This window comes from Bemisia tabaci, chromosome 8, assembly GCF_918797505.1.
Source record: "Bemisia tabaci chromosome 8, PGI_BMITA_v3".
Lineage (NCBI taxonomy): Eukaryota > Metazoa > Arthropoda > Insecta > Hemiptera > Aleyrodidae > Bemisia > Bemisia tabaci.
Window position 1 is genome coordinate 34,465,200 of NC_092800.1, and position 21,498 is coordinate 34,486,697.

The 21,498-nt window shown below is 33.7% G+C and overlaps 2 protein-coding genes across 4 annotated transcripts in view; one reads left to right on the forward strand and one right to left on the reverse strand.

Moving 5' to 3' along the window:
• Myb (proto-oncogene like protein Myb) overlaps positions 1-14,569 on the forward strand; it is a 71,843-nt gene extending 57,274 nt beyond the window's left edge. For 2 of the 3 annotated variants that reach the window (XM_019041132.2, XM_019041131.2), the window contains exons 12-15: positions 40-177; positions 636-791; positions 8,312-8,428; positions 9,824-14,569. In XM_019041132.2, the coding sequence (XP_018896677.1) occupies positions 40-177; positions 636-791; positions 8,312-8,428; positions 9,824-10,054 (642 nt within the window). In that variant the 3' untranslated portion in view covers positions 10,055-14,569. The remainder of the gene's footprint in view (positions 1-39; positions 178-635; positions 792-8,311; positions 8,429-9,823) is intronic. The other variant, XM_019041133.2, reaches the window with a different exon arrangement.
• Positions 14,570-14,695: 126 nt separating this feature from the next.
• Positions 14,696-21,220, reverse strand: LOC109030209 (uncharacterized). The gene is made up of 8 exons (XM_019041046.2): positions 20,676-21,220; positions 20,146-20,322; positions 19,006-19,168; positions 18,667-18,847; positions 17,900-18,078; positions 17,042-17,218; positions 16,520-16,732; positions 14,696-15,917 (listed from the first exon to the last, which is right to left on the reverse strand). The coding sequence occupies exons 1-8, from the start codon at positions 20,864-20,866 to the stop codon at positions 15,801-15,803; spliced, it is 1,398 nt and encodes a 465-aa protein (XP_018896591.2). The 5' UTR covers positions 20,867-21,220; the 3' UTR covers positions 14,696-15,800.
• Between the last annotated feature and the right edge of the window lie 278 nt (positions 21,221-21,498).

The following is a 21,498-nucleotide window of genomic DNA, read 5'->3' on the forward strand; positions in this document are numbered from 1 at the left end:
TTTCTTTTTTAATTTTGATTTCTGTAATTTGTTTTACAGGAAGATAGTGGTTACAGCACCTTGAAAAGGAAGCTGGTCTTACTCCATTCTGGGAAAGAGAACACATTACCTCATAAACGGGTTCGAAAAGCCCTGGCACCCAGTTGGAATAGCCTGGGAAATGGGGATGACAGTGGGGTAAGTATCCCTGCCTTTCTGTCTTATGTTCTAAAAACTGTAAAAGTACTTTGTTAGCACTCAAAATTCCTCAGTAAAACTTCATATTAAATGAACTCACATCAATTTGTGCCAAACTTGTTCAAATTTCCATTAATGTGGTCTAAAATTCTAGAAAACTTGATCAAGTTCTCATCTCAATGGATCCCAGGCCTTCAATTTTTTTTTTTTACGTAGGAGCAAGTTTTTATTTCTAAAATATTTTTCAGCAGTTAAGAGTAATTTCTCAGCAGCTCATATGAGAAATTTCCCCTTGTTTATATTCCTGAAAATGAATAAGACATAAATTGTAACAGCTCAAGTCATATTTTAAGTTTTCTGAATAGCCAACTCTCATTTCAATAGTCTTTTATTCTTTATTTTTTATTTTTTTAATGCGTTAGTCTTTCATTTTCTAATGGTCTCTCTCTCTTCCTCAGATGAAATCTGTACCGAGTGAATCCTCCGTACTCTTTTCACCACCATCCATCACACGAGACACATTAGTTGAGGATCTTTTCGGGGAGCGGTTAATGTCCAATGCCTCTACAATCTCTCCTGATGTCCCGTCGGTATCAACAGTGCAGTCAATAAAAGTATGTATCACATATTCTTCCATACCTGCATGCTACTACATTTCATGAATTTTCCCGAAATACACTAAAATTTTTCAGTTCTCCGGCAGCAAACTTTATTTCCAATAAAGCAGAAGAATCAGAAGTAAATTTTTAACATCTTTTTAACCCAACTTAATGAAATTATAACTCCTCTTTTCTAATGTTTACAAAATCATCAGGTTCATTCTTACGTTCATTAGCGCCACAGCACCTCATAGGCTGAGAATGTGGTTTAGAGTTAAGTGGTATCTGAATTCGGTTCCTCAAGCTTTCAAACCATGAGCAACATGTTAATACAAGCCTATCACTCTGGACCCCAAGTAACGTCTCACCGTTTTGAGACTATCCACTCAAATGCGACTGTTAATTTTCTCCACACACATTTTAAGTCTTTCTTTAATTTTACGGTGCATTTTTGAGTGTGGCTTTATGTAGTTTTTAAATTAACATCTACAATTCCAAATCTATTAAATGAAAACTAATAAAGCAAAAGATTTACTACATCATTAAAAATAAAAACTAATGCTAAGTTTAAAGCAAGATAGAATTTCTTAAAACGATATCTTATAGTTCTGTTAAAGGCAAAGATTTACTGTCGGTTTAGATAATTCATACCCTCTTCTAATCTTCTCTCTTCTTTTCCTCAAATCTGGAGTCAAGAAAATGTTAGCACCTTTCTGGCTCAATGATAAACCTGTGAGACAGCCTCTGCTACTTTTTCTTTGATCTTCCGATGGATTATTGCTATAATTTGTTTCGCTCAAAGTTTGGTTTATGAAACATTAAATACAAGTAATTTCCCTCCAAAGAATCATCGTGAACTAACAAAAAAATGCTCATTCTTACACTATTGATGAGTACAGTGTGAACTTGGTGTCCAAAAGTTTTCTTAGACTTTTCTGAACAACATTTAGTTATGAAAAATGCCTCTGATGTCACAGTTTGTGAGCCCTGAATTACTTAAGATGAAGTTTTTAGTGGAATAGGTGCCCAAAAAATCTAGATTGCAATCAGAATGATCCATTTGGTCACAGCCACAATTTTAAGTCCATTCTAGGTTATGGGCTGTGAAAAAATATCATAATAAACGCAGAGGTCCTTTAAGTTTTCGTTCAATTATCCCCCTCCCCTTCCTTAAATAGGAGTCAAACAAAGTCTTCAATCAATTTTGATACAACATCTGAGGTAATAGTTTACCTAAAATGGTTGTCTTTTTTTTTTTTTTTTTTTTTTTTTTGAAAGATGTGCTGTGATATTCTTCTTACTTTGTTGTCTTAGTGTGGGGCGACTTGACCGTTGTAAGATTTGATTCAAGGGAAGAAAGAAATGTAGAAAGTAGACGGTTTTTCTGTTTTGAGTAATCGCTCTTGTGCATTTTCAAACCTATTCAAAGTTTTGGTCTGGTTTTAATTTGTATTTTTTCGTTTTCCTCATATTTTGTTTGCTATTTTTGAGGTAGGCAGTCTTCGAACTAAATTTTAAATTTGTTCCTTGTTTGGTTAATAGTGACGTTGATAGTGTTGAATGTATTGTTGGAGGTGTTGGTGCGAAATCTTTGATGATATTTTATCTGTCAATTCAAGTTTCAACCACATGAATCTAGCCGCAAGTTTGATGTTTTCCAAGTACAATGGTTGTGATAAGTATCTTGCAAGAATTAGGAAAGGGATGAGTGAAGCAACTTTTGAAATTACAAACAACTTTCATCCTTGGATCAATTTCATTTATTTATTTTATTTTTCTGACTTAATTGGTACCCTCTTTTTCACTCCTCCTCATCAGTATTTCACACTTATATATCCAAGACAAGTGTGAAAGAGGACAATGCATTTTTTTGTGAACATAAATTTGGCAAATGACAGTTCCTTTTTGATTCTGATGTGTACGCCTCTTTGAGATTGGATGGTTTAGTTGTGATTTTTATTCTGTTTAAGTTAGAAGTGCCACATCAGTACAGCTAGGTTTTGGAAGTCTTTCCTGCCTTTTAACTTTTTCTTTTAATATACAGTTTCAAAAAAGTTTGGAAGTAGCTATGGTATAAAAATGAGAGTTTATAAATTTTACTTTCCCGACAAAATTGCGCCAAAAGAAAAAAAAAATTTAATATTAGAATTCCAAAAACTAACGAATTCTGTGTTGTAATGAACCAGGAAAGACACAGACCCTGACAAGTGGAAAAAATAGTGGGGCGGTTGCAGGAATACCCTGAATCTAATTGTTTCATTCATGACTTTTTTTTTAATCTGACTCTCATTTAATTACCGAAATTCATTCCAGTTCACCTTTTCGCACAGTTTTTCTTCAGAGTTTTCAGTACCGGTCCATAGGGTTTTTCCGCTCTTGTCTCTTATTTTTAAACCACGAGAAAGTTATTTATTCATTGTTTACTCAGGTTTTCACCTAATTTGAATTTTTAAAACACATTTTTAGGGTTTCTCTCTTGAGTCCTGCTTCATATAATGCTCAGCGTTGCTTTGCCATCAATCTCAATCATTTTTAGTCTGCACTTTCGATTCATTTTTAGTTTCCACCCCATTTTTCTCCTCATTAGCCACATTTTACATTTTTCCAGAACCGAAGCTTTTCACGTTTTATCTGCTTTTTTATACTGGACCCTCAGTCCGGAATTCTGTGATCTTTCATTTCCTACCTAGTGAATGACTATCACAAGATCTCATTTGTGATAAAATAAAGTTGCAAATGCCAGGCTTAATCATAACTGGGTCCATAGTTTGGATTGTTTGCACTACTCTTTCTGTTTTCAACTTTCATTCATCTTAGACAGGATCCAACCTCTTCATCTATTGTACCCTTTGTATATATCTAGGATCTCATAATGCAGCATGTCATTTTTCATCGGTCATCTCACTCGCACTAAGACACCGCTCACTTCAGCTTTCATAGGTTTTAATCGTTCATACCCTATTTAAATCACCTCTCAAATTTTTTTATGTATCAAACGAACAAAAAAAAAAATAATGATTTGAGCTAGTAAGTAATACCTTTGGAGTTGTACCTCACACCGAATGTTAAACAACCAACGATTTTTACGTAATTTACTTAAAATAAAGTAAAAAATAACAGCATTAGTTCACTAAAATCTATTTTTGTTTATATACGATTTTTATCATGGAGGAAAATTATTTTCATCAATGCTGGTTTTCTGCTGATCATAAACTTGAAATGAATGTTAAAAGCCCATTTGTGATAAATTATGGATTTCCTGTGTAATATTTTTGTGGTGATGTGGGTTGCTCTCCCTGCCAGAATTTCACCCTGTAACAATGTCTTGTTGGATGTTGAAAAGATTGCGTTTAGAACCTTTTTCCGGTTATTTTCTCTGAGACTTCAGCGATTAAAGTGTTAAAGTTGTGGTCAACAGTGTAAATATCTCCCCGTTCTTCCCCTTCTCAGTTGAGACATGTTGATGCGAACTGAGTTATTTTAGGTTTTTTTGTGTTTATATTTTTTCTTTTTTCCAGTTATTCTTCCTCCTTTTGGGACAAAATGTTTCGCTTTCATTGACATAAATTTTTTTCCCTATCTAATGTTATAATTTTTATTTTATTTCTTTTGTAAAGTGAATTATTTTATTAGTTTATTTTATTTTCCTTTTTTCACAGATGTTTCGGTAAGTTTCGTTCTAGGGCGTTCAGTTTATAAACTGGGTTTCCAATGATACTCCCACCCCCTTCCCCTACCCATTTTCATTGCTTTATTTAGCACCATTGTTTGTCGGGGAACACTCAAGCACCATTGGCTATTCAGTTTGCTTAACTAGTTTGTGTGTGTTCGGGTTTTTTTTTATTGGTTTGATCAAACACAGATCAATTGTTTTTCATTTTGCAATTTTCATAATTAAAAGAGAAAATTAAATTGAACACAATTATGCACACAAAAAAATCATATCAGATATGCAAGTTACTCGAAAATCTTCAGTATCCATTCTTGAAATTGATTTCCGAAATGCGTAAGTGCCTGAAAGGGACTTGAAAAATGCATTGAATAGTAGCATTTCATATGATGCATAATTCAAAGGAGATATGCAAACATACTTATTCTTTGTGATGCCCATCATTTCTCCTAATTCATTATACTAAGGTATATCAATAATGCAAATTTCTAACATGAGTTTCATTCTCCGCCCATTTTGCGGAAGATACCAAATTCTGTTTTAGAGGACGATGAACCATCCATAATTTTAAGGGGAAGCCTCTAATAGACTCCTGGAGTAATTTACTGTAACAAAACAATTGATCTGCTTTTCCCCCTCACCTTACAAAGTACTCGAAAGTTATTCTCACCTTGTGATTTCTTGCGTTTCCATTTGTTTTGTTGATATTGTTTTGTTATCTTTGCACCAGAATGTTGTCCTTGCACATTGTTTTTGCACATGTTAATTCCCAAGTTTTTTTTCAGCTTGTACATGAAAATTGTAGCGAAATATTTATTCTCAGTTCACCAGTTTGCGTTTTTTGTGTGTTTTTGCACCTTTAGAATTGTTTGGTAGATCTAGTGTGATCATTTATCTCATGTATTGTTGTGTGTTTTTGGGCGATATTTATGGGAACAGGAGTTACCTAGCGATTTAGCAAATTGAAGTTGTATGACACTTATTCTTTTGTGAGCCCATGTTTGCAGCACCTGATCTAATTTGAATCACAGATCACTGACTTAAACATGTACTTTAATTTTGATAAGCAGAAAGAATATATTATTATAATCTGATGACAAACTAGCATTAAATTGAATAGTTCTTGTTATCTGATCCCATTGAATTACAAAAAAAATATATTTATTTGGATATAATTATCAACATGGAACATATGAAAATTCAGAATTTATTCAAATAATTAGAGAAATAGAGGGAAAATAAGTGAGTGTTAAATAATAGGAAAACGCTCCTTATTTTGGGCTTTCAGCAGTTTGTGTATTAAATGAAACATTGAACAACTGTACCATCACTACAAAATCTTAGAGATCAGTTCTCCTCGAAAAAACTGAGTGACTAATACAAATTGACAGTGTTCTTACTACTCCAAGAATGATGGGCAAAATGTGTTTGAAAATATGACTTAGGCACCCAGAAACCCGAAAAGTGGTATCTAAAAAGTTGTACGCAAAGGCAACCGGCTGCAAATTCTCGGAAAAATGATTGTGTTATACGTTTTAACCTTTAATTTGTGCCCCTGGCAAAGTTTCATACACCATGTTCGGTTTTTTGTATGTAAAAAATCAGTCTGGCCCTCAAAAATTGTGACTGGCTCTTAAAAATTAGGCTCGCCCCAGACTAGTTCACAAGTTTGGTTTCTTGGGCAAGTTCTACCCTGAAGTTTGAACACTGAGAACAGTCAAGCCATTTTTGCAAGATATCTGCAGAAATGTGATCCTTCCAAGCTTGATTAGTCTTTTTTTGAGTTTTGTGTGAGTTTAGCTTATTTAGATTTTATGGTTGAACCGTAGATCTTTTCAAATAGCCTTCTTATTTTTACACAGTAGTTTTGAGTATCCTGTAGCAATGTGTCCTTATCACCCCCTTCAGCAATGGCTAAAGTTAAAGTGCATTAGGATTTCAAGTTTTGTGGACCTTTACTGTTGCATTATTTCCTAACAAAAGCAAGTTAATCAAGCGATTATTCGACCATCTATTTTCAGCTCTGGCTCTGAGAAAATTCGGCAAAGAGATAGAAAGTTGGTTGAATTTTCTGTGATTTGACTCTCAGTCAGCTAATCATGCTTGAATGTTGGTTGAATTTTCTGTAATTTGACTCTTAGTCAGCTAATCATGCTTGAATGAAATTATAAGTTGACTCTTCTACAGTCACGTTTGAATATGAAACTAGAAAAATGCGTTGCTCAGTTTTCAATTGTGGCAACTTCGCTTCAGACTTTTTTTTCTCAAGTCTCAAACTATTAATTAAAGGAGAGCTCTCTTTTGAACTTCCATAATTTTTCTTCCCTGTGTAGGGAATATTCTCTGAAAATAAGTATGCAGTGCGTTTTGCTTATTCTCTTCCATGAAAATAAAACAGATTCAGATGTATTCAAACACTCTATTTGAGATTTGTGTTATTATAGTTTCACCATTAATTTGCCTAATTGCTCTGAGCATAGGAATGTATTTTAGAGCAGATTGGAGCCCACCCTCCAATGAGTAACATATTTTGTCCCAATAAAGAAGCAAAAAATTAATATTAAAGAGTTATGAAGGTACCAAAGAGGTCACAAAATATGAAAGAGAATTAAAGTGCTGCAGTGGAAACTCCATTCAAGAAGCTATTTGTCTGTTTGAATCCATAACAAGCAGGGAAGCAATAGGGCCAAAGCGTAAACTTTAAGTCTTCTGCATGGTGTGTTTTGCAACTTTTTTTTTTTATTTTCTGGCAATTTTTTTTTTTATTTGTTTATTTTGATACAGTCTGATTACATGAAGCGATATCCTTAAAAACTATTCCTCTTGTTAGCTGTGTTCCTTAACCAGCACCACAAATTGCCTCTTATGATTTAAATAAAATGAAGGGATACTAAAATGAGGCGGTATGAGCTGAAAATAAAAGAAAATTAATGATCCCACAATCAGAGTAAGGTCAAGTTAACTGATTCTATTGTAAACTGGAAGTATTAAATTTGTGGCTTGGAGCTGATCAAGGGAATTTCTGATATCTATTTTACCTCCAAGGTCAATGAAGGAACATGTACTGAAATTCTCTAATAATTTTTACATCATCCAGCAGTCCACTGCATTAGCGTCAGCTTCCACCCTATCATCAACTGCTCTCAGAGCTGCGTAAAAGAATTCTCCATAGTGTAAAGTAAATTTTACTAAAAATAACAAAATAATTTTTCTTAAAATTGAAGGAAGGAGTCAGGGCCAAGTGAAAAATGCGTTATTCAAAATATGGCTCAAGTAACTGGTAATTAAATTGTAAACAGGAGATTTACGCGTATGTTGTCTCGTAGATCAGTAAAGATCATGTTTAAAAAAAGTCAGAGGAGTCCAGTCAGCTTGTATCATTCTTCAATTTTGCACAGTTGCCACAGTAAGGGAGTATCGGGAAAACCAAGAAATGTCAGGGAATTTCGAACAGTAAGAGGAAACCTGTAAGTGTCAGGGAAAATAATGAAAGTATAGGGGAAAAATTGTTAAATCACCTTTATATCTCTTCTTTCAAATGGGTTTGACGGTTCAAACAGCAAAATTTGCGTGAAAATTATTTCAAATTGTCGCTCTTACCATCCAGCAAATTCTTAAATATCAGGGAATTTTACCAATATGTGTCAGGAAAATGAGGAAATTGTATTTCCAAAATTCTATGGGAACCCTGATTTTGTGTTTGTGAGCTTCACAATAAAGTTAACTTACACAATAAAGCTCACTCATGTCATTCTGCAAGTCGTCATAATATGGACAACTTTTAAGGTAAGGAATGCTAAATGTGGTTTTGGGCTGTAGTTTGTGGGGTTTAGTGGTCTTTATTTCTTCTCTTTTTCATTCTCAGAACCCTCCCCTTTGCGGAGCACCAACGAAACGCTCAGTCGTCAAACGCATCGAATTCTCTCCATCATCACCCGAAAGAAAGCCCAGTCATCAAGACCGAGCCCGGTCACTATTCAAGGTGCGTATGCTTTTTTCATGTCGCCACGCCCGGGCCCCCTCTCGACCAACGCTCAGTTTGATGTTTTGCACTTGGTTTTTTTTTTGTGTCCATGTTTCTCAATTGCTTTGGGATGAAAATCGTGGGTATGCTTTGTTCTCTGTTTTGTGGTAGGGGTGTCCTATCGGTTCTCAGTAAGCTTCCAAAGTAGTTCCATTTAAAAGTGTTGCAACTGGTACGCATTACGCATAGTGATCGAAATGTTCAGAGTTGGCGGAAATGAGCTGTTCCCTTGTTACTCAGTTTTACGAGTCAGGCAACCCAAAGGATAGAAATATGAAGTGACAATGCTTTGACCAGAGCTCATGAATTTTGGATAGTGCTGTCAATTTCCAACAAGAGCAGCTTTACTGGATTGCACTGCAAGAGTGTAGAAAGTTCCAATACACGAACTATTAGCTGACGTTTTTGGCTCAGAAGTCAACTGTCTGATTCTAGGACAAAATACGAAATTTTACGACAGATTGAGCAAATCTGTCCCCATTTCATTGAATATTGAGCAAAAAAGTCATCAGTTTTTAAAATACCCAAAATTTGCTGCAATCCTAGGATTGCAAAATCTGGCATTCTCTGCACCCCTGTGTAGTGGCATTTTGCAACAAGGAGTATCGCTTACTGGCAAAGATCCGTTTGAACACCCCTATCTCATAGAGCAAAAAGTCTGTATAAACAATTGTTCACCCCTTTTCCTTAAAAAAAGACTGAATTTTAAGATTAAATATGATTTCCACTTTTGATTTTTCGTTTCGACCATCAAGTGCAGTTCAGTCTTTCTCTTTCGCATTGATGGAAACAGTCAAGTTTTCTTTGTAACACATAACATTTTAAGAATTTCAGCCTCCCAACTTTCCTCAGTTAAAGAAAATTCTGAAATTAAATTCACTTTGAAAATTTGACTACACGTATATTTTGTCCAATCTAGTCCCAATTTTTTGAAAATCTTTTGAACTGCAGGCCTCAGTGGTAGCTCACTTTTATTCTTGCACAATTGGTCCCTACAATTAGTTACTTTCTCTATTCAGAGACGGAGTCGTCTCTGAAATAGTCTCTCACAATTCAGGGAACGAACCAACATGGATTGGTAAAATGGTCTCTGCGATGGTGGCTTGGTTATGGTCAGTTGCTTCTGCCATTCAATGTGGGAGCTTTTATTCCTAATTCCATTTTCTAGCATCCCCAACGGCGCAGAGAAAACTGGAAAACGTCACTCAAAGAAATGAACTTTATCGGTATGGTAGGTGAACCAAGTATGAAGTCTTATCATTCTACGATTTTTAATCTGTTTTGTTAGGATTACTTTTATCAGGTGTTATCTCAAATTTATATTCTAATCTTCTTATTTGATGATTTTCACAGTTGGATGTGAGGTGGGAAGAAATCCTCTTTGGGAAGACATTGGATCAAGTTGCACTAACGAAGCAGGCTCATCAGCTGGTGGAACACAGTAACAACATCAAAAAAGAAACGTCAAGTGGTAGCGATACGGATAGTCTGGTCAGAATACCTTTGACAAATCAACAAATTTATAATACCATCCGTTCATTTCACGCCTTTGATCTTCTTTGCGACGAAGGGTCGAAAACGTAGCATGAGAGCGCATAGAATGTCACGTAACTTTAATACTCAATTGTGCAAAAATTATATGTTTGCAATTGCAATTCATTTTAATTTCTCTCCTCATCATTATTTATTTATATATTTATTGATTTCATATTTATTTATTTGTGTTGGAACTTTGAATTTTGCGTGAGCATTATTTTACAGAGTATTTTTAAATATTATTGTTTTATTTTCAAAGAAGTCTGTAGCTTTAACTACGATTTCCATTAATTTACGCTTTCTGTAAGGAGATACAATTTTAAAATGAACAAAAAATTATTGTTTGAATTACTGTGCGCTGATAAGTGATTACATTAGATCTAATGTAACTTGATTCGAACCATTTAGTCTAATTTCCTATCAAAACATCATGGCCTTTTACTACAAAACTTTTCCTCTTCCTTTGTGATGAAGATTATTCCAAATGAATTTTTCAATTTTCTCTAAGGAATCATCCCTCAGAGATATTTGTACCTTTTTCTAGTAATCTAAATGTGCTAGGATAGGATTTTTTCATAAGTAAATTTCAACCAAGAAATTAATAGTCAAATAGTTCAAAAACCAATCTTGTTATCATAATAATGCATTAGAATACATTCTTATTTTATGCTTATAGATTAAAAATTAATACTTTTTAAGTTCTCCAATTTTTTGTTGTTGCCATTTCATTACGTTAAAATTGTCTCTGGTTGAAATTCAACTCTTGTTGCGAGAAAGAAAAGTAACTGAAGTTAAAAAAGTGAAAGCATCATAACTTCACATACTCAATAGCACTGATGTTTTTTGTCTTTCTTCTCTCTGTTGTTTCACCAAAATATGGAATGATATAGAAGGATAAACAATTTTGGTCACAATTGAATGAATTTATCTGTAATCAGCTCAACTGTATACCTATTATGTTCCCAAATTTCTTATCATGTTTAAATTTTACATCATAGAACTAATCAACAGAGTTACTTGACAATTGCTCCGAATTTTCCTAAAATTGTGAAGAATATATTCACAAAATTTCAAGTCATCATGTTGTTCAGTCATCTGGTTAAAAAATAAAATATGAAAAGAAATTAGGCAATTTCTTATGTAGTTAGGCTAATTCTGATAAAATCCGATTAATTCTGATTCTCGTGTTGAGTAAATCAGAAAGAAACCATGTATTGATGGCGTATCTACCAATCCATGAATCTTGTGTGCAGTGTTTGAAAATTTCTGCTTTCATTTAATTTTCAAAGAAAATACTGTTTGACATTTTTGTGCAAAATTTTCAGAGCATATTCTAGAAAGAACAAGATAAAATTAGTCAAGATTTTATACCAAAAAAAATCTTGCCTCCTTTAAAATTGTAAAATGTAAAAGGAGATTTGCAACATTGCAAATGGAGATACAAGAGAGATTCATGGTTTGGGAATTTTACCGTTGATGTTTTCATTCTCAAATAATGTTATGCAAACTCAGGTAATAAACTTCTTATAGTCTGTGAAACGAAGATTTTGTTTTTCATATTTTTTAACTTTATTGCAACCGATAAAATTCATTTTCAGCTCTATGTATGTTTTGAATGCCACTTTTTATCTTAGCATGTTTACTCGTTAGCATGTGGAAAATGTCTGTGGTTATTTATTCAAATGAAAAAATACTGTTTATTGACTCAATTATAACTCTCAATTAAATTTTAATTACCTTTTTCCAACGCTTTCAGCTATGGTAAGTTTTATGACCACTATATCAAAAGTTTTTTTACAATTTTTTCTCTTCGATTCTTGCCATCATTTGAAGTAGCAAAGGAGTCTTTCTGCCAAAGGAAATTTTACATAGAAAGATTTTAATGGGCCACCAGACAAGCTCTTAGCTAGCAAAAAAGTACAGAGTCTCTCTTCAAAATCTTAAACAGAAAACAATTCACACAAAGATTAGATAGAATGTCAACTCCTGAGAGAGGTATCATCAAATATTTTTATCATAGAATTCATACTTTGTCTAGAAGCCCATTCAAAGCATAATAATTTTGGCTGCGTTTTGGCTGCTTGTAAAGTGTATCAGGGCCCCCGTAAGGAAGAAACTTTATTTTTACCAAATCATAATATTGTATATGCTGTAATCAGTTGAGTAGCTTGTAACTTTTAGATTTAAAGAACCTCATAGTGTGTGTATATCTTGTACTGTATAAACTCTCAAAATATCACTTGTACAATTAGCCTAGATGTAGCTATTTAAATCTAACAATTTTTGTAAGAACAGCCAAAAAGAAAACAATTCTGAATAGTAACTTTATTTTGTATTTTCAGGGGGTATGAATGGAAACCCAATGAAGGAGAAAGAATTATAATTGTTTTATCTCACTATTACTCTGATAAATTTACACTCGAGTTGACCTGTCCTTGACCTCTTTTCTTGTTTTTAAAGATTTTACAAAAGCTGAATGAAGCAGAAAGGAACTGAACCGAGATTTTGCTTAAGGGCCCAATCACCAAACTACTTTTCGAGAAATACTGGGAGAATTGTACCATTCGGCAAGCGCTCAATCTTTGGAGACCAAAAAAAGTATGTGTCTAAAAATGATCCATTGACACAAGGCTCAAAAGATTGAATGCACGCCGTATAGTCCTCTTTTTTTCATTTTCTTGAGACGGATTTTGGTGCTTTTTGGATTTTGGGTCCTGAAGAAAAATTTAGGTTCAATTGACAGAAGGCCCTGAGTCTAAATCATGATTATTAGTTTTGTACACTATTCTGTGTACAGAAGTACGTTCAAGCTCTGACTACGATGAAAAGTAGACTTTTTCATTTGAAAATTTGTTTTCTTTTCATTTGAATTTTCATTAATTCATCATTGGTTTCAGTCGCATCTTCTCTTAAAAGATAATGAAATGGAAATTTAGTTATCTTTTTCTCTTTTTCTGCCTGACTATTTTATAACCAAGTCTAAATGTTAGGAACAAATTGGAATATATTCTTTTTGTTTTTATGACGCTCAATTATTCTATTTTGTAACTTATTTTTAACTCAATGAGTAAGGATATCGCTGCAGGTCAACATAAAGCCAATCCATCGTTACATTCAGGATTTGTTGTTTCAGATTTTTTGCAACATTAAAATAGGTCAATCTGAAATCCATTATCTGCTTTTGAGGAAATTTCTTCTTGAAGCCTCATTACTGTAACTGTAACAGTGCAATATTTCCTAGAGTCAGTTACTGAACAATCCTTGTAAAAGAATAAAAAACAAGTTTTCTTTTTTCCCACTGCATACTTCGGTTCTACTTTATCAATCACTGATTTTAAGTACTACCGGTCCATTATCCTTCGCCTGTAGAATCCGTTTTTCCAGAATGGAATTTTTACTCACCCGTGAGTAAATCCTCGTGTTACTTACTTTTGTGGTTTTTTTTTTTTTTTGGTTTTCAATTTTTATTTTGCGTGTTTTTTGTTGTCAATGTTAAAATATTTTATTGTGTAATAATTTTACCCATAATCTTCTGTAACCTCTAAATTTGTAATCAACTGCTCTCGGTGACTTCAATAGCATTGATGCTCAATGTACAATAAATGTCTAATTATTTCATTATTTCATTGTAAGATATTCATTTTTTTCTTTGCACGATTTTAATCTGAATTATCGCAAAGGAGGCAGTTCCCTTAAACAAACTAAAGAGTGGGCATGTCAAGTGCATGTATTTCAGTTAATTCTATTTTTAAGTTTATCCAAGGCGGTGGTTATTTGGTGTCTCGTTCCAAAATCTGTCCAGCAATACTAGTATCTAAACCCTAAAAACATGGATCTGAATGCGCCACATCTCAAATTCTCAGGCTTACTTTACTTTTTAAAAATGAAAACTAATTAAAATTCTACCCATGGCCAAAGTCCAAAAATGCGTATCCTAGATTGTGACGTTAAAAGTCTCTGCTCATGACTCAATTTTCAAAAAGAAACCAACCAGCAGTTTCTGTTGAAATTTTCTTCAGAACAAAGTAAAATGCAAGAAATAATTCGATTTGTTTTCTTTGAAAAAAATACAAGACTTATAGGAGATTTTTAAATGTTGCAGTTGTGAAACGCATTTTTGGCATTAGTCTTCGATATCTTGAAAGTTTCTGTGATGTTATCTCGTTTCTCCAAGCCCATTTTGTATAAACAAATGGAATTTTCTTTCTTTTTTTTTAAAAAAAAATGAAGTAGTGAATAAATTTCTTTTAATATATCATGCCTGCTATCTTGAGCCCAATGTTTAGCTTTTCAAATGGTAAATTTTCTGCCTCTACATTTGTATTCTACCACTTGATTTTTCCTACGCTGTACTTAACTTTTAAATCAGACGCAAAGTTACGAATCAATTTAATATTCTGAAAATTTTTATGTTCCTTCGTATGTCATCTGTTATAATTATCATCTTGTCTGCAAAAGTACAAAATATTCATCACATTTTCTCCTTTACCAATCTCATCTCTCAAAATTTGTGTCTTTGTATTATTATTGCTAATTAAATTAGTCTCAAACTTTTGCAGTGAATATTGTGTATTATTGCCTGAAATTTGTCTCGTAACAACCCTTCATTGATTAATGCAATCTATTTCTAAACGAGAATTCATTAATTAACGCATTAAATGAACATTTGTTCAAGTGCCAATAGGTTTTAGCGATTCTTTCAGTTTAGAGTGTTGACTGTACAGGTCTCTTTTTGCAGGGAAGATATTACGTAAGCTTGTTCAGTAGTTTTAATTCTTGCATTTTTGAAAAGTAGAGAGTGCACATAATTCAACAGAATTTTCCCCAACTTTCTGCAACATATTAACCCCACAGAATACAAGTTTGAAGTCTCGTATTTTGACCTCCAATTAAAACGCATAACGCAGAAAAAGCCAAGATGGCGTCCAAGGAGCTCCACAGAGCTCCTCAGCTCGGGCTTACATTTGACCGCGCAATCCATGATCTGTCCATTCATAATGGAAAGTACACAAACACATCAAGATCTTTCAGTTTTCATGAAAATCTTGGTCACGAATCATTGATGTCAGAAAAGTCATGATATTCCTGAAAATTGAAAGATTCTGATTTATTTGTTTGCTGTCCATTATCAATGCAAGGATCATAGCTCATGCCAGAGGGAACGCAGAGTCAAAAATGAGCCCCGCCGCTCTGGGGATCTTCTTGGATGCCATCTTAGCTCTAAAGAAGTAAAAATTCCTGAACAAGCTTATTGATGTGCCAGTGCGAGAAAGATACTTATGGTTGCGGAGTCTCAGAATCTTCATTGCCTTTTTACATCTTAAAGAAGAACCCAACAGGGAATTTCTTCGAAATTGTTTCCACAATTTTTTTCATTTTACATTCATGAGGAATATTCAGTAATAATTTCAATGATATGTGTCCATTTCACTTTCCTTGCAATGAATGAAATATTAGTGAAGATTCTGAAACAGCACAACAGAAAAGTGCCTTTTTCGCAACTAATGCCTCAATTGAATCGATAGGTGTTGCAATTAGGAACTACAATTTCAGGCCCATCCATGAAAGTACCTATCTGCATAGGGAAACTTATGGCACTTCATGCTGTTTCTAACAAGAGCCAGAAATTTTAGTTTCTAATCGCAAAATGCAGCCCATTTGATTGAGTTAAAACGAGCCCATGGAACTCTCCAAATGAGTGTGACATTGGTTTGATACAATTTTGCCTGTATAAACAAAGCTTACAGTTCTGGGCGAGTGTTTGAGTTTTTTGGTCGACAGCCGCTGACCTGTCTTACACTCTGATAAGCCTCCCGGGCTCGTTTAAAAGTTCTTGAACTGTTTTTCTCAGAGCTTCCTCCTCTTTTCTTTCCTTTTCATAAGCCCCGATGCTCAGTAATTTTTCTTGCTCCTGCAACAAAAACAGAGGACATAAATTATATCATACCAGGTCCAAGAGTGGAAAACTTAATATTCAAAGAATGGCAGCATTTAAATTCCACATTAAATTGAAAATCAACCAGGACATAAATAATTAAACATTACGGAGCTTTCATACGTTGCATCATGAAGGACATACTTAAGGTACTAATTGAAATGATTTGGGGTTGAATCAATGTAATAATAATATAATCATCTTAAAAGATTTTTTTAAAGATAACTTGTACCAGGGTCACACCAAATAAAGTATAGGAGAATGGAAAGTAGAATAATTATCATCATCTCACAAAAAAAAAGAAAATCCAATTCTAATAGTGACCGCAAAGCACTGGGGCCGCATTTTGTCGGTCTTTCCACTGTACTTAAGTATACTTAGGATGAGTCTTGACTGCTTTTAAGTCTGGCTTAGCGTTTCTGATTGGCCGGTGGTGCGGTTTTGGACTCATCGATGGATGTTACATCTCCGTGTGAAAGAATCGACATAATGCGGCCCCTGAGCCAAAGCTCATGGAAACCTTTGAAATGAAACTTTTAGAATAAAAGTAGTCACACTATGTTAAAATGAAAACTCACCTCTAATCTTCTTTTCTCCTCAACTTGACGTGTGATGTCCATGTAGTATCTAGCTGCTCTTTCTTTGTGTCTTCTTGTTTCCTCTACTTCAAGTTGTCTCAACCTTTGTTGTTCGGCTTGCAGCATGTCCCTCTCCATCAACTGTAGTTCTCGCTGTTGTATTTTGTTTCTCCTAACATCTTCAATTTGTTTCTCTCGCACCTCCAAAACCTTCTAAAATATACATAAAGAAATCTCTTTTTATTGACTAATCTCTACATTGGGCAAGAGTAATCTCGATAACCAAGAATACCATCATATTTTAAGCTTTCTGTGAAAGTCTGTCAAAATCAGTAAAAATATGTGTGACAAAGGACGTAATATAGGTATTCACTGAAGAGATTATGAATTTATGTGTACAAGAGTTATTACTATTATAGTATGTAGTTAACGTAAAGTGATCAATCCAAAATCATCAGAGGAAATTAAAGGGTGCTCATGCAGTCATACATACATAAGATTATGTCAGTTCTCTCTCATTACCTTATTTAGTTTTATGCGAGCCTCCTCAAACCGTCTTTTCTCTTCCTCTTGCTTCTTTGTCAGCTGCTGTTCCTCTTTGCTCTTTGATTGCTCATACAAGTAGTCCAAATTTTGTCTTTCTTTCCGCACGTTTTCCAAGTACTTCAAAAATAATTCAGTCTCCAATTTCATTTGCATCTGGCAAGAAGCAATTAAGATTTGAAACAGGTCATGATTTCCATCTTTTCCTAGATATCTTTACAGAGCTCGAACTCGGAGCTTCTGTAAATACATTCTGACAATGTTTTTTCTCACAATTCTGTAATAATTTAATTAAGTATGAGTCAAAGAATCTGAAATTTCTCACATCAACGGAGAGTAATTGATCGGATAATTTCAAGAATGAGCTAGGTATCTTCTTTGCAGAGTTGATGAAATTGTGCAACCTTTTCTTTATACCTAATACAAAAAAACTTAACAATGGCACTAAAATAACACATTAATCTTTAGGACCAACTGACAGAGGAAGAAGAAGTGAAAGCAAATTATACGATATGTTGTTGGTTACTCCACTGTTCGAGTTCGTTTAGGTAAAATACTGTGTCTGATTGTCAATCGTGTTCAATAATTATTTTAATCCCGCTTAAACACTCGATTTTTACCAACTTATCTTTCCGCGCAAACTTGTTGCAGGACCGTGTGGGCCCTGTCCCGTGGAGACGATAACTGGAAAAAATCCCAGAAATTTCATTCCTGTGATTTCAACTTGGGACAAATCCCATGAAAACGTCCCGTGGAAACAAAAAAATTTTATTTTGCCCCTTTTTTTTCGCAGGCTTTGAATCGTTCACTAATCTCTCAAGCTTATGAATTTCCTACCTTGTGTTTTATTTTCTCCTCCATCTCACGCTTCAGCTCTTCCTCTATTTCCTTATTTTGTCGCTTTTGGAGCTCCAGCAATTCACGTTGTCTACTTTCTTCCATTTCATGTTTCTTTTTCAACAGCTCTTCATATGTTTCCTTAAGTTGATACATCTTCCGAAGCTTTTCTTGATGAGCTGAAAGCAAAGTGTAATATTTTCATATTTTTCTTTGTTGTCAATTGTTTTGAGGGTTTGAAATCTCTTTCAGCATGAAAATAAAAAATTGAACGTAGAGAACTCATATTATTTCTCATAAATAATCAGACTGTTCTATCAAGGAAAAACCCAGTACTCAGAAAAATTGGCTAAACGAACGTATTTATTTGGAGGAATTAGATGCAGCTATGTCTTCTCTGCATTAAGGTTTAAAGTTACCTCTACTTTATGCCGTCTGTCCAAATATTGCTCATTCCAATTGAGAAAAATTTGATAAAATCATTAGTTGCTTGCTTTAATCAAAATTACTCATTCTTTCAGCTAAACTCAATTGAGGTACTCATCTCATTTTCGGTTGATTTTCCCATCTTTTGTGTGCAGCGTTTTTAATGCTGAAGGAAAATTTTGAAAAAGTTTGAAGAGGAAAAATCCGAAGAATTGCTTTAATTTTATTCTCATTGTCTGAGCCGTCGACCAAATTAAGCTTTTTTTCCTTTAATTTTTTATAGCGTAATCTGCCTTTTTTCAAAGAAAAAGCCAGGAACTTAATTTTAAATTATCACAAACCTCTTTGCCGCTCATTCTCTTCTTCCTCTCTTGCTTTCTTGCACTCCTCTCTTTCCAATTCCTTTATCCATTGTTCTTGATCTAAGATTTGTTTCTTCATCTCTATTTGTCTCAGTAGTTGTTTTCGGATCATTTCTTTCGTTTGTTTATTGTTGGACCTTTTTCCTTCTATACATTGTTGCTGGTAACAATAAAAAATTAACCTTTTTACTCAAATCCTCAGAAACACAAGACATCAAGTTTTGAAAACTATTTGCAGAGACTTTAATAGTTTAGAAAACAGTATTTACCGTTATCTTTTAATATGTAACTCATTTTTTTATATGTTCTATAACTCACCTCGAGTGTCTTAATATTTCTTGAATATTCATTCCACATAGACTCCAGCTGTTCTTCCTCCTTTTTTCGTCGTTGCCTGTCCTCAATTTGTTTTAACTGTGCCTCTTTTGTGTGGAGTAAGGTCTGTTTAGTCATGACTGTGCGCACCTCTTCACTATTATCTCTGAAAAATTTGAAGGATAGATTTGCGTTGTAGCCCAAGTAGCAAAATGAAAATATTTTATGAAAAAAAAAAAATTAATGAAAAAAATGTAGAAAATAAAGAAAAAGTAGCTAGCATTATGGAAAGTAGACAGGCAATTTAAAGTGAGTGTCACTATATTTACCAAAGAAAATAGGTCTATTTTCTTTCCACAAAATGGATATATTTTTCGTCTAGAAAATTAATAGGGCTATTTCCTTAAGAAAAAATATTCATAAACGTGATGGAAAATAGAGAAAAATTGGATATTTTCTTTATCTATTTCTTAGAATTTAAAAATTTAGAAAACAGATAGAAAAACACAGAATGTAGACAACAAAGTTGTCTGTTTTCCTTGTATTAAGTGTTGTATTAAGTGTCCGGAACATAGACAGAAAATAGAAGTTTTTTAATAATTGTCTTACTTCTATTTGATACATCTATTTTCTTTCTATTTTATTTTTTTGTCTGGAAAATAGACAATTTCTAAATTAGTGCTGGACAGAAAAGAGAACCCCATGCTACTTGGAAGTGGGAATTTCTCGCTTATACAGAATTTTGATGACGAAAGCTCTAAAACATAAATTCCATGGTATGTGCTCATCCTGTAGCAATAAGTAACAAGATGTAGGTACGCAAATATTTTTAAAGGCCCATTGATGGAAAAATTAGGTAATTTTCAACCCTCAAGTTTGTCGACTTTTGAATTATTTAAGAAATATCCAGTCGAAACTTTTCTTTTATTTAATGATAGACATCCTCTCGATTTTACTAAAAAACTAGAAAATGCAAATTTTGAACCTGATCAAATTTTATTGTCCGGGGAACAAATTGCTGTGAAAGTTACATTTGGTTTGTTTTTCAAATCAGTACACAAATATATACTAGTTTTTTTTATCACGGAAAAAAAATCTGATCGACCAAATTATGCCTGATCATGACCCTTGATTTGCACTCACTTTATTTTCTGCAAAATTTTTTCGTTGGCAAATGCTTCTTCCTCCCTTAAACGATTCAATTTCAGCGCTCTTGCTTTCTTTTCCATGATCTCCAGTTTTTTATTTGTGGCATAGGTGGATACTCGTCGATACTCCTCTGAGAAATTTCTCGCATCCTCCGTTAACAGTTTTCTCAACCTGAAAATTAAGTATAATGTTACTCATGTTTACCAATTATTGTTGGTAAAAAATGGCATGAAAGAGCTGGTGTTGCTATTTTTTCTAGGGAACTGATTTTTGCATTCAGCACTATATGCACAAGTGAAGTACACATTTTTCAACTTTAGCCATCCATATTCAACTTTCTGAGTATATTAACTTCTCTTAAAGTGCTCCCTCGAAAATTGTGGAAACAGCATCTTTAAGTTAATAGTAAGTATGGGTTTTTCGCAGTGGCTCATCTTATATGTACGATTGTGATAGGTAAGTACCTACTTACTACTTAAAGGAATCAAACTGAAGCAATGATATAGTAGAAATTTTGCACCAACTTGTTTCGACGAATTTCAAGTTTTCTTCTTATCAGAGCACTTTTTTGATCTGCTGACTGCTTGACTTGGTACAAAAAGTGCTTGTTTTCTGTTATGCGCCGAAACTCTTCGAAAGTTTTTCCTCTTCGTATTTCCTCTTTTGCTAATTTGTCTTGCTCCAAAAGCTCTAAATATTTGCGCTGTTTGCTCATCAGAAAAATAATTGGACGTCTGAGATTATTTTCGATTTATTTATTGGAAACATATAGCACAAATTTCTGAGACATAAAAAATATTGTTTCACATGGCATGGATCTTTTTCCAAGTAAAATCAAGTTTAAGGATGGTTTTACAGTACTTAATTCAGTGAATCAAAATTTCTTAAATGCAAATCCCTCTTTAAGTCAATTGATATTTCTTGTTAAATTTACTTTAAGCCAAGGTTTTTTTTTATTATCTTAAAAACTCGAGGGTTTTGGGAGGTTGTCATGGTGACATTTTCCTGTTGATTTTGAATTACATATCCATTGATTAAGGCTGCTGCATATTGCTCTTACTTAAAGAGTCCAGAATAAAATGTGATTCTCCTACAAATGAGATGGAATCATAATACTTACATTACATGTCAGTAACTCCTTTGATAGAGATCCAATATTCCTTTACCCAATGCCGTGTGTTTTTTTTTTAATGCCTTACTTATTAAAAAAGAAATTTTGAGAATTGCTGCTTCTTGAAGAATTTTAACCTCAAGCTCCATCGTCAGATTATACAATTTTTGACAGTCTAACAACAAATTAGCGATGATTAAAAGGAAAAAGCACTGCCAACTATCAGCTGCACAGAA